At 44.6% G+C, this 15,584-nt stretch overlaps 1 protein-coding gene across 2 annotated transcripts in view; it reads right to left on the minus strand.

Annotated features, from left to right (window-relative positions):
• Positions 1-15,584, minus strand: part of LOC140190814 (rabphilin-3A-like) — a 95,882-nt gene that overhangs the window by 58,923 nt on the left and 21,375 nt on the right. For both annotated transcript variants that reach the window (XM_072247682.1, XM_072247681.1), the window contains one exon: positions 1,928-2,096. In XM_072247682.1, the coding sequence (XP_072103783.1) occupies positions 1,928-2,096 (169 nt within the window). The remainder of the gene's footprint in view (positions 1-1,927; positions 2,097-15,584) is intronic.

The following is a 15,584-nucleotide window of genomic DNA, read 5'->3' on the forward strand; positions in this document are numbered from 1 at the left end:
TATACATCTCTAACATTAGATTGGACCTTTGAACCTTGAACCTTTGCAGACCCTGGATTCTCCAAGCCTCTAATGTGAATGAGTAATTTGTTACACCCACTACTGCATTGTGAAGAATGCACACCAATAATACTGGGCATTTGAAGGCTTAAAGGGCATACAGTATTTTCAAAAAAAGAAATTCAAAGATTCCAAGTACATTTATTATCAAAGGCAGTAAACAATGCTGAGATTCATCTTCCCACAGTCAGCCACGAAACAAAGAAAACCACTGAACCCGTTTAAGAAAAACTTTAAACCCCCAAAGCACAAAAAAATCATGCAAATGCAAAAAAAAACACCAGCAAAAAAAAACACAGAATATAAAGCACCAAATCATAAGACATCAAAAGATACCTACTAATATTATAACATTCTCTTTTAGCCCAACGGCATCTATATACAGATCTGCAATCTGGTGTCTCTAACATCACGCCCTATGTTAATTCAAAAATTCATCCTAATCCTTTCAGTCTTTATATTCTTGAAATTAATATTTTATACAGTATTCAATCAATCAATTCAATCCAATCAATTGCATATCATTTTTATGTTACATTTCTCTATAATGCCACAATTTTTCGAGGATCTGAAACAGGTTTCCATTCCCACATTTCTGGTTGTGAAAGCTTGGCTCTCATGTCAACTGAAGCTACACAAACAATTATTCCATGTAAGCCTGTGACCTTTTGTGAATTTTTTCATTTGGTACATGCTGCATTCACTGCTCAGGTCCGCTTTATGTTATGGAGATGAGGCAGAGACTGGTTTGCAGAGCACTTCCATTCAGTCGACAAGTGTGATCCTTACCTTCCAGTTATCCAGCCTCTTCCCACTCTGCCGTCTTCCCTCTATCTCCTACGCTATTCCAAGGAGGTTCATTGTAAATTTGAGGGGCATGACCTCATTTTCTAACATCTTCAGGACTGAATTCAACAATTTCTAGCATCCTTACTTTAGATTTCCAGCTTTCCAATAATTTCACAGAGTTATTTACCATGGCTGTGCCGGTTATCATGCTTATCTGTACTAATCCTGTTTATCTGTGCTAATCCCATTTATCCGCATTAATCCCATACCCTTCTATGTCTTGCTCTTTCAAGTATCTATCCTGTCTCTTAAATGTTGTTACTGTTCCTGGCCCCACCACCTCCCCTGGCAGCTCATTTTTAGATTTCAACTACTTTTTTGTGTGTAAGATTTTCAGATCCCTTTAAGTCGCCTCTCTCTCTCACCTTAAACATAAACCTAGTTTTGACGTGCCTACCATGGGCAACAGACTAGTTATCTTGCCTTTCATGATTTTATATATCTCTATCCTGTCACCTTTTGGCTCCCTTTGCTCTAGGGAAAACAGTCCATCTTTCCAATGCAAGCCCTCTAATCCAGGCAATATCTTTGTGGATCTCATCTGCACCCTCAGGCTTCATTACGTGTGTGGCAACCAGAACTGCATACAAGTGCGACTTAACCAACATTTTGTGCAACTGTAACATTATATTCCAAACCCTACACTTAGTTCATTGACTGACTAAGGCAACCATGCCACGTGCTTTCCTCACCACCTTGTATTCCCACTTTTAGGGAACTATCTACGTGTACCCACCCCCAGGTCTCCCTGCTCATACATGAAGATTGATGGCATAAACAAAGACCCAGGGGCACAAGTTTGTTCTGCTCATGTACTTAAGTCTTCATGCGTGAATCACAGCGCAGTGACCGCAGGTGCACAACTGCTGAAGGCAATAGCATCCTCACTCAATATTCATATATCCACAGCTTACAGGGAGCAAGCTTGGCCAAGTGTGAACCAAACCTGAGATGACCACCTAGACACTAACCCACCCAATGAACACTCTCGGCTTTGCTCTGGTCAGACTTCACTCACCTCTGCTCTGAGTCCAACGGGGAGAAGGTTTCTGCTGAGGACCAAGAGGCTCCTGTGAAGGATGTTCTCCTTTGACCATCTGTAGACTCTGCTTAATAATAGGGATTGGTTCTGGCAGGATCTGTTTTGGTAAACCCTTGAAGAACCAAGCACCTGAACGTTTCCACACCTGTATCAGGACCAGTGAAAACATTTATTTAGTAGGCACAAAGTACTCATTCTGACAAATCCAGTTCAAAGAAAAAACATAATTAGCTTGCCAAGAGAAGCAATGGAAGTACCCAGAATCTCCATGAGGCATGAGAAACGAGCAGACCAGCTGTGGTTTGAGTAGAAGCACCGTGATCATGATGATACTTCTATCTCCTACCTAAGTAATTTTGTACCTCTGAACGTGATGGTTTGTCATTCAAAGTGCAGCTGATCGTGTCTATTGTTAAACTCAGCAACATACAACAATCCTAATTGTGTGAGAACCAAAAGAAAACTGTGGGTTTAAGGAGGCTTTACTCAAGGGATGAACAAAGTATGCTACAGGGAAATCACTGCTAAACATGTGGGCGTGACAGGATGGAGAGGACAGTGTATTAATAAAGGAATGCAGAAAATGGGTGAAAGGTGTGTGGGCTGTGAAAACAGAAGCTCTGAAATGATTACCAGGAAATATCTACTAGCGGCACAACAGGAACAGGCACTAAGCATGTAAGAGGCACGTTGGCCTGTGAAAGCAGTGATTTTAGCTCCAGGCTTAATCTGCCACTCCTGACCTTGTCACAAAACACCATGGTCAGCCTCACAATCTCAGGTGGAAGGAATCAACTGCTGGGCTAGCCAGTACGTTAAGTGATCCGAGCCCGTGGGACAGTTGATGGGAGTCCCAGGTAAAAGAAGTCAAAGGCTTTCTCACAACACCTGGAGAAATTCTCCTGTATAGTTTAAGATTGCATCACATCCAGATCAGGAGAGGGAATGATTACATCCGGGCTCCAATTAACAATCTCCCTAGCTGATTTCTTGAGCATTAGTGAGGGTTGTTGTGTACCAGATGACAGGGGAGTGGCTGATGTAATCTTTTTCAAAGAGACAGATGAAGTTAGCCTGGCTAATTGCAAAATGAATATAACTGTTACAGATTTTTACAGAACTGACTTTTTGAAAGGCTTTGCAGCTGTTGTAGAGGATTAAGGAATACTGACTTACACAATGAGCAACGGACAACTTAAAGTCAATGCTGAAAGTCTGAAGCAGATCTGAATTCCTGGTCAGTTTCTCAGAGTAGTTAGAAGTGGGAGGCAGTGTACGTCGGTAAGCGTGTTGATCAATAAGCTGGGTACGGGGAATAAAGTCAAAATACACAGGTACACTGTAAATACTTCTGAAGAACAAAATAACCACAAAAGGATATGAATAAGTGAACTGACTGGCAATACTAACTTATTGGAACTTGGTGCCAGTATTTGTGAAGTGGTGCTTGATAACATAATACAATTCTACTGTGAATGGGGCTCAGATGTTGAAGATCAGCCCAGGTCCATGAGGTATTAAATGCAGCATACCAATTAGATAACTACATAAAAATAAGGCTATTATGTGAGTGTACAAATAGGATTTTTAATATCAAGGGATGATTCTGATTGAATGTTGTATCACTGCAATACTCTGTGCTCCAGGTTAAGGAGAGCGCATAACAACAGAAGAAATAGAAGCAAGAGTAAGGCACTTGACCTCTCAGTGCCTGACCTTTTACCTCATGCCACTTTCCTGCACTAACCTACATTCCTTTATTTCACTGACATCTAAAAATCTACTGACTTCTACTTGAATATACTTAGCAACTGACCCTCCGCAGCCCCCATTTGCAATGAGTTCCAAAGATGCACATCACTGGATGTGGGTCTCTCTTCTCTTCTCTGCTCTGAATGCCAGCCCTTTATTTTGAGACTGTGAGACTTAGCTCTAGACACCCCATCTAGAGGCAATGTCAATTCCACATCTACCTTCTAAAGCCTATTTATGCCTTTTCCACATTTCAATGAGAATCACAACCTTTCTTCTAAACTGAGGGGAGAACAGTCTGCTCAATCTCCCCTCATGCAATAAAACCACAATCCCAGGAGAAGATACTGCACTCCCTCTTTTGTAAATACACTCTTCCTTCGGTGTGGTACACAATGTACCAGAGAAGAGCTCTATGTAATTGCATCTGGCCTTTATTTTTGTCCTCAAGTTACCATTCAATAAGAGCCAACAACATACATGAAAAATGCTGGTGAACGCAGCAGGCCAGGCAGCATCTATAGGAAGAGGTACAGTCGACGTTTCGGGCCGAGACCCTTCGTCAGACTGAAGTCTGAAGCCCTTACCCATTCACTAAGCCTATCTATATCTCCATAAAATATATCTGCTTTACAACTCACATTGTGCTGAAAGATAAGAGAGTAAATTACCCATAGCTAACTTTAAAAACTACATTGTTAGCAATAAGTATTCCCTTCAAGGAAAACAATCCAACAGAATTTTTGGTCCAGTGTACCTTTCAAAAGATGTCAAAGGAAAAGGAATAGGCAATTGTCAAAGAAACTGAGACATTTACATGGCCATAAATACAGGAGTAGGAGTAGGACACTCCTTAGTGATTAGTGAATGGGTAAGGACTTCAGACTTCAGTCTGATGAGGGGTCTTGGCCCGAAACGTCGACTGTACCTCTTCCTATAGATGCTGCCTGGCAGGCACTCTGTGAGCCACATGGAGAGGATACTGATGGGCTCACAGAGTGCATCACTGATTACATCAACTTCTGTGTGGACTGCAATGTTCAGACAAGAACTGTCCTTTGTTATTCAAATAAAAAGTCATGGGTAACAAAGGACATTAAGGACATCCTGAACGCTAAAAAGAGGGCATTTAGAGATGGAAATAGGGAGGAGCTGAGGGTAATACAGAGGGACCTGAAAGCCAGGATCTGGGAGGCTGAAGACAGGTACAGGAGGAAGCTTGAGTGGAAACAACAGCAGAACAACATGAGAGAGGTCTGGAGTGGGATGAGGACCATCACTGGGTTCCAGCAAACTAGCAACAGAGTTGCTGAAGGCAGTGTGGACAGGGCCAATGAACTTAACCTGTTCTTTAACAGATTTGACACTGTGGCCCCTGCCCATCCCCCACATGAGCCATCTGTTGTTAGCCCCCAACCAACACATATTCCACTCTCCCCTCCTACCCCTTCTCACAGTCCCCCACCCTGCTCTCATGACTATACCCCTTCCCCACACGAAACCACCACGGTGGGCTTCACAGCTGAACAGGTGAGAAGACAGCTGAAACGCCTCAACCCAAGGAAGGCTGCAGGACCGGATGGTGTCAGTACCAGGGTGCTCAAAGCCTGTGCCCCTCAGCTATGTGGAGTACTTCGCCATGTATTCAACCTGAGCCTAAGGCTCTGGAGGGTTCCTGTGCCCAGAGCCATCAATTGCTCCTCATACGAGAAGCCCTTCATTCCTGGAATCATTCTCGTGAGCCTCCTTTGAACCCTCTCCAATGTCAGCACATCCTTTCTTAAATAAGGGCCCCAAAACTGCACACAATATTCCAAGTGATGCCTTCGAGATTATTTAGATTATCTATCTAAGTTCACTTTAAATATACCTAAATATCTGGCTCCACCAGCGCTGGGGGCATGGAATTCCTGTGATTCACTGAGAGATTTCTATGCAGCTCAATGTTAAAAGCCTAGTCTATTATTTTGCAGCCATGTCTCCTAAGGACTGGGAAGCTGTTAACAAGCAGTATCAGTGATTTAGTTCAGGGGATCAAGTGTGATATATCCTAATGATATAACATTAGACTTTAATGAAGTTTTCCAAACTACTACCTGTTGAGACAATAGAGCCAGATTCACTAAAATGGTTCTTGATTAACCAAATTACACAAGGAAAAGAAATGTATTGTTATGAAAAGCTCTTCCAACCATTGAGCACATCTTCTTCTCTTCTTCGGCTGTCCATCGATTTCGATGTTGACTGTGCTGAGAGTTTAGTCTCTGCAGGTACATTTATGGGCCACAAGACCAGCATTGGATCGGCACTGTCTCCCACATCGGTTGCATTTGTGATTTGACTGGTCTAGCACCGAATGTCTGCATTCATGACATGTTTCATATTTCTTCTGCCTTTTCTCCTTGATAGCTGGGATTGACTTCTTGACAATGCAGTGCCAGCTTCTTCTGTCCAAAGCATCTTTCTTCTAGGTGTTGACATTCGTGTTGGTGGTCTTCATCTGGTGCTTGAGCACATCTTTGTAGGGCAGCTTCTGACCACCATGCTTCCTCGTTCCTTCATGCCATAGAAAACAGCTTTGGTAAACGATAAACAACAGGAATTCTGCAGATGCTGGAAATTCAAGCAACGCACATCAAAGTTGCAGGTGAACGCAGCAGGCCAGGCAGCATCTCTAGGAAGAGGTACAGTCGACGTTTCAGGCCGAGACCCTTCGTCAGGACTAACTGAAGGAAGAGTTAGCTCTTCACCAGCAACTTTGATGTGTGTTGCTTGGGTAAACGATCATCGCTCATTCTTGTGACATGACCAGTCCAACGCAGCTGAGAAGCTGTAATCAGCAATTCTACGCTGACTGTCCCAGCACGTTTGAGCACCTCCACATCTGGTACCCTCGCTTGCCACTTGATGTGTAATATTTGGTGTAAATGCCTGTGTTGTGTCTTGGTCAATTTCTTGATGTGCTTCCGAAGCAATGTCATCGTTTCAGTTGAATAAAGCAGAGATGGTAAAACAGCTGTGTTGTACACTTTGACCTTGGTTGCCATTTTAATGTCGTGGCAAGACCAAAGTCGTTTCTGCGAAGCACCAAAGATTTTTGTAGCTGAATGAATTCTCCTCTCAACTTCCAGATCTGATGAGTTGGTGTTGGTCATGGCGCTTCCTAAGTATGTGAAAGAGTCAGAACATTTCAGCGCTACCCCATGACTGGTGGTTGGGTCTCACTGGGACTACACAGAGAAGGAGGCAGGTACAGAAGTTTGGTTTTGGAGACATTGATTCTTAGGCCAAAAAGAGTGGCAGCAAACGAGAAGTGGTCTACAATTTCTTGAATCACATTAACATCAGTAGCAACCACGGCTGAGTCGTCTGCATACAGAAGCTCTCTGACACATATCTCTCTTGATTTGGTTGAGGCTTTGAGTCTTGACAGGTTGAACAGTTTTCCATCTGAGTGAGTCCTGACGTACACACCATTGTCCAAATTATGGTCCATTATTTCCAAAACTGCAGCAAAATATAGTGTGAACAAAGTTAGAGCAAGAACTCATCCCTGTTTTACCCCGTGGTTGATGGTGAAGGCTTCGCTGACGTCTTCTCCGATAGATACTTTGCCAGACCTGTTCTCATGAAACAACTTAATCATCGTAACCAGCCTATCTGGACAGCCATAAGTTTTGAGCACTTCCCAGAGTGTTTCTCTGTCCACCGTATCAGATGCAACAAGGACAATGTACGACGGCTGCTGTTGTTCTGCCGCCTTCTCCTGGAGTTTCCTCAAAGTAAAAATCATGTCAGTGGTTGCTCTTCCAGCTCCTAAAGCCACGTTGGCTTTCAGGAAGCACATCTTCTGAGATGATCTTGAGCCAGTTGAGCAGTATCTTTGCCATCATCTTGCCAGCTGTGGTCAGAAGGAAGATTCCTCTGCGGTTTCCACAAACACTGCGGTCACCTTTCTTCTTGTAGATGGTGACTATCAGCGGAACTTTGAAGTCCTGAGGGAGACATTGACTCTGCCAAGAGGCATTATATAAGTTCAACAGTTCAGTCTTCAGAGCAGGACCACCTTGCTTCAGTACATCTTGATGGAATGCCATCTTGCCCGGGTGCTTTACCACTTCTGGTATCTTTTAAAGCCTTATTAAGTTCTGAGTCCACATAGCTCTTCCCTTACCGGTCTAGTTCACATGCATTGCAGTCAGCCGCATCTTGTTGGTTTAGGAGGTTACAGAAGTGTTCCTCCATCACTCAATGATGTCTTTCCTGTCAGTGCATAGCTTGCTCCCGTCTGCAGTTTTTACTGGGGCCACTGTATTGCTTCTTGGACCATAGATAGCTTTCAGTCCTGAGAAGAGCCCATGGTAGTCATTCCTGTCTGACATTTATTGCAGTTGTTCTGCTTTCTTATTCCACCAGTTGTTCTTCATAGTTCTGATCTCCCTTTGAACTTTGGCTTTCACAGCCTTAAATGCTGCTTTGCTTCTTTCAGAGTTCTCTTTCAAGTGACACAGATAAAACTGTTTCATCTCCAACAGTTCTTGAATTGAATTGAATCATTTTGATCTTGAAACCAGTGTGGACATGTGGCCAAGTGGTTAAGGCATTGGACTAGCAACCTGAAGGTTGTGAGCTCGAGCCCCAGCCAAGGCAATGCGTTGTGTCCTTGAGCAAGGCACTTAATCACACATTGCTCTGCGACGACACCGGTGCCAAGTTGTATGGGTCCTAATGCCCTTCCCTTGGACAACATTGGTGTTGTGGAGAGGGGAGACTTGCAGCATGGGCAGCTGCTAGTCTTCCATACAACCTTGCCCAGACCTGTGCCCTGGAGGGTGAAGACTTTCCGGGCGCAGTTCCATGGTCTCGCAAGACTAACAGATGAAACCAGTCAGGAGTTTTTCTTAGGGTGACCAAGCACTGCACTTGCAGTTGAATGGATGGTTTTCTTAAGCTGCTTCCAGCATTCTTCAGTATTGGTTGGGTCATTGACAGGGTCTTTGTCTTCTTGGAGAGATAATGTCAATGCTGTGACAAGTCTCCTCTGATGTTCCTCACTGGCCAACCTGTTGACATCCAATTTCTTGGGTGCTTCACTGAGCTGTTTTCACCTTGGCACAGCAGCTTAAGCCTAAGCTGTGATCGTACTACGTAATGATCAGATGAGCACTCTGTTCCACACTTTGCTTTGTCGATAAAACCTCCGGCATATCTGCTCTGTGAGTCACAACGTAGTCAAGCAAATGGAGGTGCTTTGACCTTGGGTGCATCCAGGTGAAGTAGTTCTTCTCGGGTTGATAAAAGAAAGTGTTGGTAACACACAATTCTCTCTGACAGCAAAAGTTTAGCATAAGGGTCACCATTGATGTTCTTTTTGCCTTTACCAAATTTGCCAATGACACCTTCATAGGTACTGTGACCCTTGCCCATCCTGGCATTGAAATCTCCCAAGATGAGCAACTTGTCTGCCCTGGGGGCATTATCAGTTACTTCAGCCAGTTCCTGATGGAAGGACTCCTTGTCTTCGTCAGAACATGCCATGGTTGGTACAAACACATTGATCAAACTCAGGAAACAATCCTTTCCAATGGGAACACGTAGTTGCACGATCCTTTCAGATATCCCTATCGGAAGTGTTGGCAATTTGCTAGCAAACTTGTTGGAAATAGCAAAGGCCACACCTGCATCTCTCCTTTTGTTGGTTTTCCCAATCCAGAAGAAAGTATGAGTATTTTCTTGGATCTGGCCTTGTCCTTCAATCCTTGTCTTTTGGAGCGCAGCCATATCAATGTTGTATCTTGCCAATTCCTTAGCTATCAAAGCAGTTCTCCTTTCCAGTCTTGAGTCGTTATCCAGCACTGTCCGCACATTCCATGTGGCAACAATCAGTTTCATCTTCTTAAATGTCTTACTGCAGTGGTGAAGACCCGCTGGGCACGGCGAGCCAGCCGGGTGAAATCTGAGCAAGCTTTCTTTACCCCACCTTTTCTAGGGGCTTCCCCTTCCAGGGTGGGCAGTGCTATCCCTATAAAGGGCTGCCCGGACACTCACATAGCTGCCTCAACCCTGTTGTCGCTCAGAAAACTCAACAAGGTAGCAACCATCTTACGTGAGCCGGCTATGTGCAGAGTTCATGCTAGCAGCTTCCAGCTCCTCAAGCCTGCCGCCGTCACACGCTCTCCATCGCCACAGGGCTTTCCACACCATCCAGAAACTCTACTCCAACACGCCTTGCACAGTAATAAGACAGACGGTGTCATGCCCCCACCGTACAGTCTCCCTGGGCTTCCAAATCTGATGCTGAGTGGTACACAGGAGTGTAACAGACTTAGCGGATAAGGAAGCTGCCCTGCAGTGACAGCTAACTAGTCTCATGATGTCATCCGTTGACCAGCACTCTGGTTCCTCCGCATGTCACCAGGGTGGCTGTACCACTGACCCTTTTGGACTCATCTGCCACAGACACCATCAGACGTCCTGCTGCCGGCGTCCTTGTTGGGTGCAGCCTTTGCCTGAAGAAGCACAGCCTACAAAGTAGCAAAGGCAAGCTTACCTCCTTGACTCAGCTAGCCACGATCCTTCTACAAGATCTAGTCTAGGAGGAGGAGAAGATGGCGGCGCAACGGCAGCGTCCGCGGCCACTTCGGTGGTGATGTCTGTTATCTGTCAAGTAGGGGACCGTGCACAATTCTGATTTGACGCTCCACCAAGTTCAAGAGCAGTTACTACCCATCAACCATCAGGCTCTTGAATAAAAGGGCATAACTGCGCTGACTTGCTCCGTCATTGAGATGTTCCTGCAGCCAATGATCTCACTTTAAAGATTATTTGGCTCATTATCTCATGTTATTGTTATTTATTACTATTTATTTACATTTGCATTTGCACAGTTTGTTGCCTTCTGCACTCTGGTTGATCTTCCATTGTAAAAGTTACTATTCTACAGATTCGCTGAGTTTGCCCACAGGAAAATGAATATCAGGGTTGTATATGGTGACATGTATGTATGTACTTTGATAATTAAATTTACTTTGAACTTTGAAGAAAGTGTTAATTTGATGGTAGTGGGAGGGAGGGAACGTCGACTCAGACCATGAGAGGCCTGTGTCGGGCATTTTCGTGCCTTACAAGGCGCAGATTGGAAGTCTGTGTGGGGCGATGTGTGGTTAAGTGCCTTGCTCAAGGACACAAACACGCTGCCACAGCTGAGGCTCGAACTAGCGACCTTCAGATCACCAGACGAATGCCTTAACCACTTGGCCACATGCCCAAATGGAAGTGGTGACAGCTATCAAGGCAAGAACATATAAACAGATGCCTTGTGTTTCTGGGTTTGTGGATTTATTATTATTTATTAAAACTGTACAGTTGAATATGCTATTAATAAAGGATTACAGCATGCAACAGCAGTGAGCAAGCACAGACACTGAGACCTACAGCGCAGAAGCAGGCTAAAGAGCTTCCTGTGTCAGTGCTGACCAGGAAGCACCCATCTACACTAGGTCACTAATCCTCTTTTTACTCTTCTAATCTATCAAATATCCTGCTATCCTCCTCTCCGCTCATCAGTTCTCTTGCTATCCAGTATGGTAGGGGCATGTGGGAAGAAACCCGAGTATCCCGGATAAATTCTCAAGGTCACGAGGGAAATGTGCAAATGCCACATAAACAGCACTCAAGATCAGGATCAAGCCCACGTCTCTCTGGAGACGTGAAGCCAAATGGCCCTCTTCTGTGCTGCAAACCATTCTGTGATTCCCAGGATCAATAAAGTACGACTATGACTATGATTCAATGAGCCTTAGCAAGGCATTGCCTGAGTTACCAACATGACGACCTTACCAGCATTTAAGAACAGATTAGAAGAAAAGGGAATTAGTGAGACTTGGAGTGGGGGGACACAGGATGAAGGTTCCTGTTTGTATGGGGAATACCAACCAACACGGAGTGGTGGGGTAGACAGCCTGCTTCCATGCTGAGATTTCTATGTGTATGGTTTTGTGAAACACACTGCACCTAACCTGTGATACCCAGGCAAACTCTGTGTTATGGGGGTGCGGGGGGGGACTCTGCTCCTAGAAAACATGATCTTCCGTCTCGCAAACATGCATTACCTGCGCATGCTTCAAGCCTGATTCTGAAAAGTCACAACTTTAAAAATAATGAACTTGATATTTATTTATTTACAACTTTTCATACAAATTCTGTGACAGTGCATTTTATTGTGTGTCTCAAATTTCTGGGAAGAGATTTGTGAATTTTATAAGGGTGACTCTCTGTAACTCCAGTGGCTGTGATGTAGAGGTCACAATGTTATCCCACCCTGACAACATAAATATTACATCACATGCGTATTCTGCAGCTTATTAAGCCCGCAAAGTTATTCATTCCTTTTAAAGGGTAACAAGATCCAAAGCACATTTGTCATATTAATGAGTCACCACTGTACTGAGGTGTAAATGAATATGTCCTCATTCACATGACGAAGTAACTAGCAATGTAGGCATTAAAATTTCATCGTACAGTAACATATGGCACATTGCAAGGTTCATTCAATTTTAAATTTATACAGGTATAGAATATGCTTTGGAAGTTCCCTTTATGAGAAGTTCCCTGTAATGAGATTTAACTCATAAATATCTACAACACCCTCTGACTGTTAATGTGGCAGCCATTCGCTGGGGAACCCAGGCCGTGCTGCAGTTTTTATTTCATTTGAATCTAATTCAAGTCCCCTCGGCTGCCCTCTACCAAAAGACCGAACATCCTTACTGTGTGTGACAAGCTTTTGCACAGAGTTTTAATGTCCTGGTAAATTTGATTTCCATCTTTACTCAGTTGCCACTTTATTAGATACATCTGATTGTTGATGCAAATGTATAACCAGCCAATCATGTGGCAGCAACTCAATGCATAGAAGCACACAGACATGGACAAGAGGTTCACTTGTCTTTCAGGCCAAACATCAGAATAGGGAAGAAATACGATCTAAGTGACTTTGACCGTGAAATGATTGCTGGTGCCAGATGGATAGGAAACTACTGGTCTCCTGGGGCTTTCATGAACTACAGTCTCTAGAGTTTACAGTGAATGGTGCAAGAAACAAAAAACATCCAGCGAGGGGCAGTTCTGTGAGCAAATGTGCCTTGGCAATGAGGGAGGTCTGAGAATGGACAGACTGGTTCAAGCTGACAGAAAGGCGACAGGAACACAAATAACCATGTGTTACAACAGCGAGCATCTCTGAACACACAAAGTCAAACACTGAAGTGGATGGGCCAGAGAAGTAGAAGACTTCTCCAGTCCTTTATTAGGTACAGGAATCACCACTGTCTGTGTATCCTGTTGCAGAATCACACCACCCTGATCACAACATGTCCCACCACCTATTCTTCTGTCAGCACCATCAGCCCCTCTAATCTAACAGATAGGTAACGTCCTATCTCTAGGCTTTTCTTTCCAGGACGTCAAGGGATGTCCTCCTTCTTCAAAGAACGGGGTTTCTCTTCCTCCACAATTGATGCTGCCCTCCCCCCACATTTCCTCCATTGCTTGGACATCCACGCTCACCCCATCTTTCTGCTGCCTTAACGGGGATAGAATTCCTTTTGTCCTCAGTCACCATCCCTGAGCCTCCACATCTAACATATCATTCTCCGTAACTTCCACCATCTTCAATGGGATCCTACCACCAAATACATCTGTCTCAGAAAGGATGTGTTGTCATTGGAGAGAATTCAGAGGAGGTTCACAAGGATGATAGTGGGAATGAAGGGGTTAACATATGAGGAGTGTTTGGCAGTTTTGGGCCTGTACTCACCTTAATTTAGAAGAATGCAGGGGAATCTCATTGAAACCTACCAAATGTTGAAAGGACTAGATAAGGTGGATGTGGAGAGGATGTTTCCTATGGCGTGTGTGTGTCCAGAATTAGAGGGCACAGTCTCAAAATTGAGGGCTGACATTTTAGAACAGAGGTAAAGAGGAATTTTTTTAGCCAGAGAGTAGTGAGTCTGTGGAAAGCTCTGCCACAGACTGTGGTGGAGGCCAAGACCGTGAGTATGTTTAAAGTGAAAATTGAGGTCAGGGCACCAAAGATTATGGCGAGAAGTGGGATATGGAATCAGCCATGATGGAATGATGCAGCAGAGTCAATGGGCTGAATGGCCTAATTCTGCTCCTATGTCTTTTGGTCTTATCTTTACCTCCCACCCCACCACTCTCTGCCTTCTACAGGGATCGCTCCCTCCATGATTCCCTTGTCCATTCGTCCCTCCACACTAATCTCCTGAGGTACTTATCCCTGCAAGTGGCAAAAGTGCTACACCTGCCCGTTCACCCCAGCAGTCATCTCCATTCTGTGACCCAAGCAGTCCTTCCAGGTGAGACAACCCTTCACCTGCGAGTCTGTTGGGGCCATCTGCTGTGCTCCCGATGTGGCCTCCTCTACATTGGTGAGATCCGACATAGACTGGGGAGTTGCTTTCTTGGGCATCTCAGCTCCATCTGCAAAATGCAGAATCTCCTGCTGGCCAACTATTTTAATTACCACCCCCATTCTCATTCTGACACGTCAGTCCAAGGCTTCCTCTTCAGCCATGGAAAGGCCATTCTCAGGTTTGGAGCAACACCTCATATTCCATCTAGGTAGCCTCTATCCTGACATGAACATTGAGTTCTCCAACTTACAGTAACATTTCCCCCTTCTTCAATTCCCCACTCTGGCCTCTTATCTCTTCTCCTCTTCTACCTCCCCCCCCCTTTCCTTTCTCCAATTGTCCATGTTCCTATCAGATTCCTTTTTCTCCAGCCCTTTTCATTTTCCACCAGCCACCCCCCTCACTTCTTACTTCACCCACCTGCCCCACTCACCGATCACCATCTAGCTTGTCCCCCTTCCCCTCCCCCTCCTTGTTATTCTGGCCTGCCCCCCCCCTTTCCCAGTCCTTATGAGGGTTTTGGCCCAAAACGACAACTGTTTATTCATTTGCATAGATGCTGCCTGACCTACTGAGTTCCTCCAGCATTTTGTGTGTGAGAATCACCTTGAACCCCCTATGTCTCCACTCATTGAGTCCCTACCATGACTCAGGAAGGAAACCAAGATGGATCTTGCTGTCAGGTAGCTCTCATCTCACTCCCGAAAGGGATCAAAGCAGGAGAGACCAACTGACCAGCAGCATTCCTCTTTTTCCATACACGAAGGAACTTTTGAGGATTCTTGGGTAACTCTGGAGTTCAGTAATGTGGATCCACAGTTTGGTTAGAATGGCCCAGGAACCATGTTTGGCAGCAAGTGGGAGGCTGTGTAAGAACTGATCATCCAGAAAGGCTATAGAATTGGCAACGGGGTTGGAGGTACCTCAAAACGTTTCCAGGAGAGAGTGGAGAGAAAACAGTGAAGATGCAAAAATAAATCTCTCCTGCCATGTGCCTATCTCAGCAGATTTCACTAGTGAGTTCTGTGTCTGTGGGGTCTCCTGAGGATCTCCATTAAAATAGAACGGGGCAGCTATGCCACACAAAAATTAGGAAGAACAACAGAGAATGAAGCTGATGATATGATGCAAGCCATGCTGGCAAGGACATGCTCTCCAGGGCCCACATTTCCAGTGTTTGGTCTTGCAGATCAGGTTTCTCTGTTCCATCACCCTTGCAGGCAGTAGGTCCAGATGTCCTCTGCTCAATGCATGTAAATATTTTTGCTCAGCTCCCCTATAATCCTACCATAACTTCCTTCGGATCCATGTGCCTTGTTTATTGATCTCTCAGCTAAGAAAACAAATCTTTCCTGTTTACTCTATCTAGTTTACATAGTTAAATACATCATGATAACCTCTTCTGTCAGTTCATTTTTTCCCAAAGAACACAGCACAAGTCGAAG

The sequence above is a fragment of the Mobula birostris genome, chromosome 31 (genome assembly GCF_030028105.1).
Source record: "Mobula birostris isolate sMobBir1 chromosome 31, sMobBir1.hap1, whole genome shotgun sequence".
Taxonomy (NCBI): Eukaryota; Metazoa; Chordata; class Chondrichthyes; order Myliobatiformes; family Myliobatidae; genus Mobula; species Mobula birostris.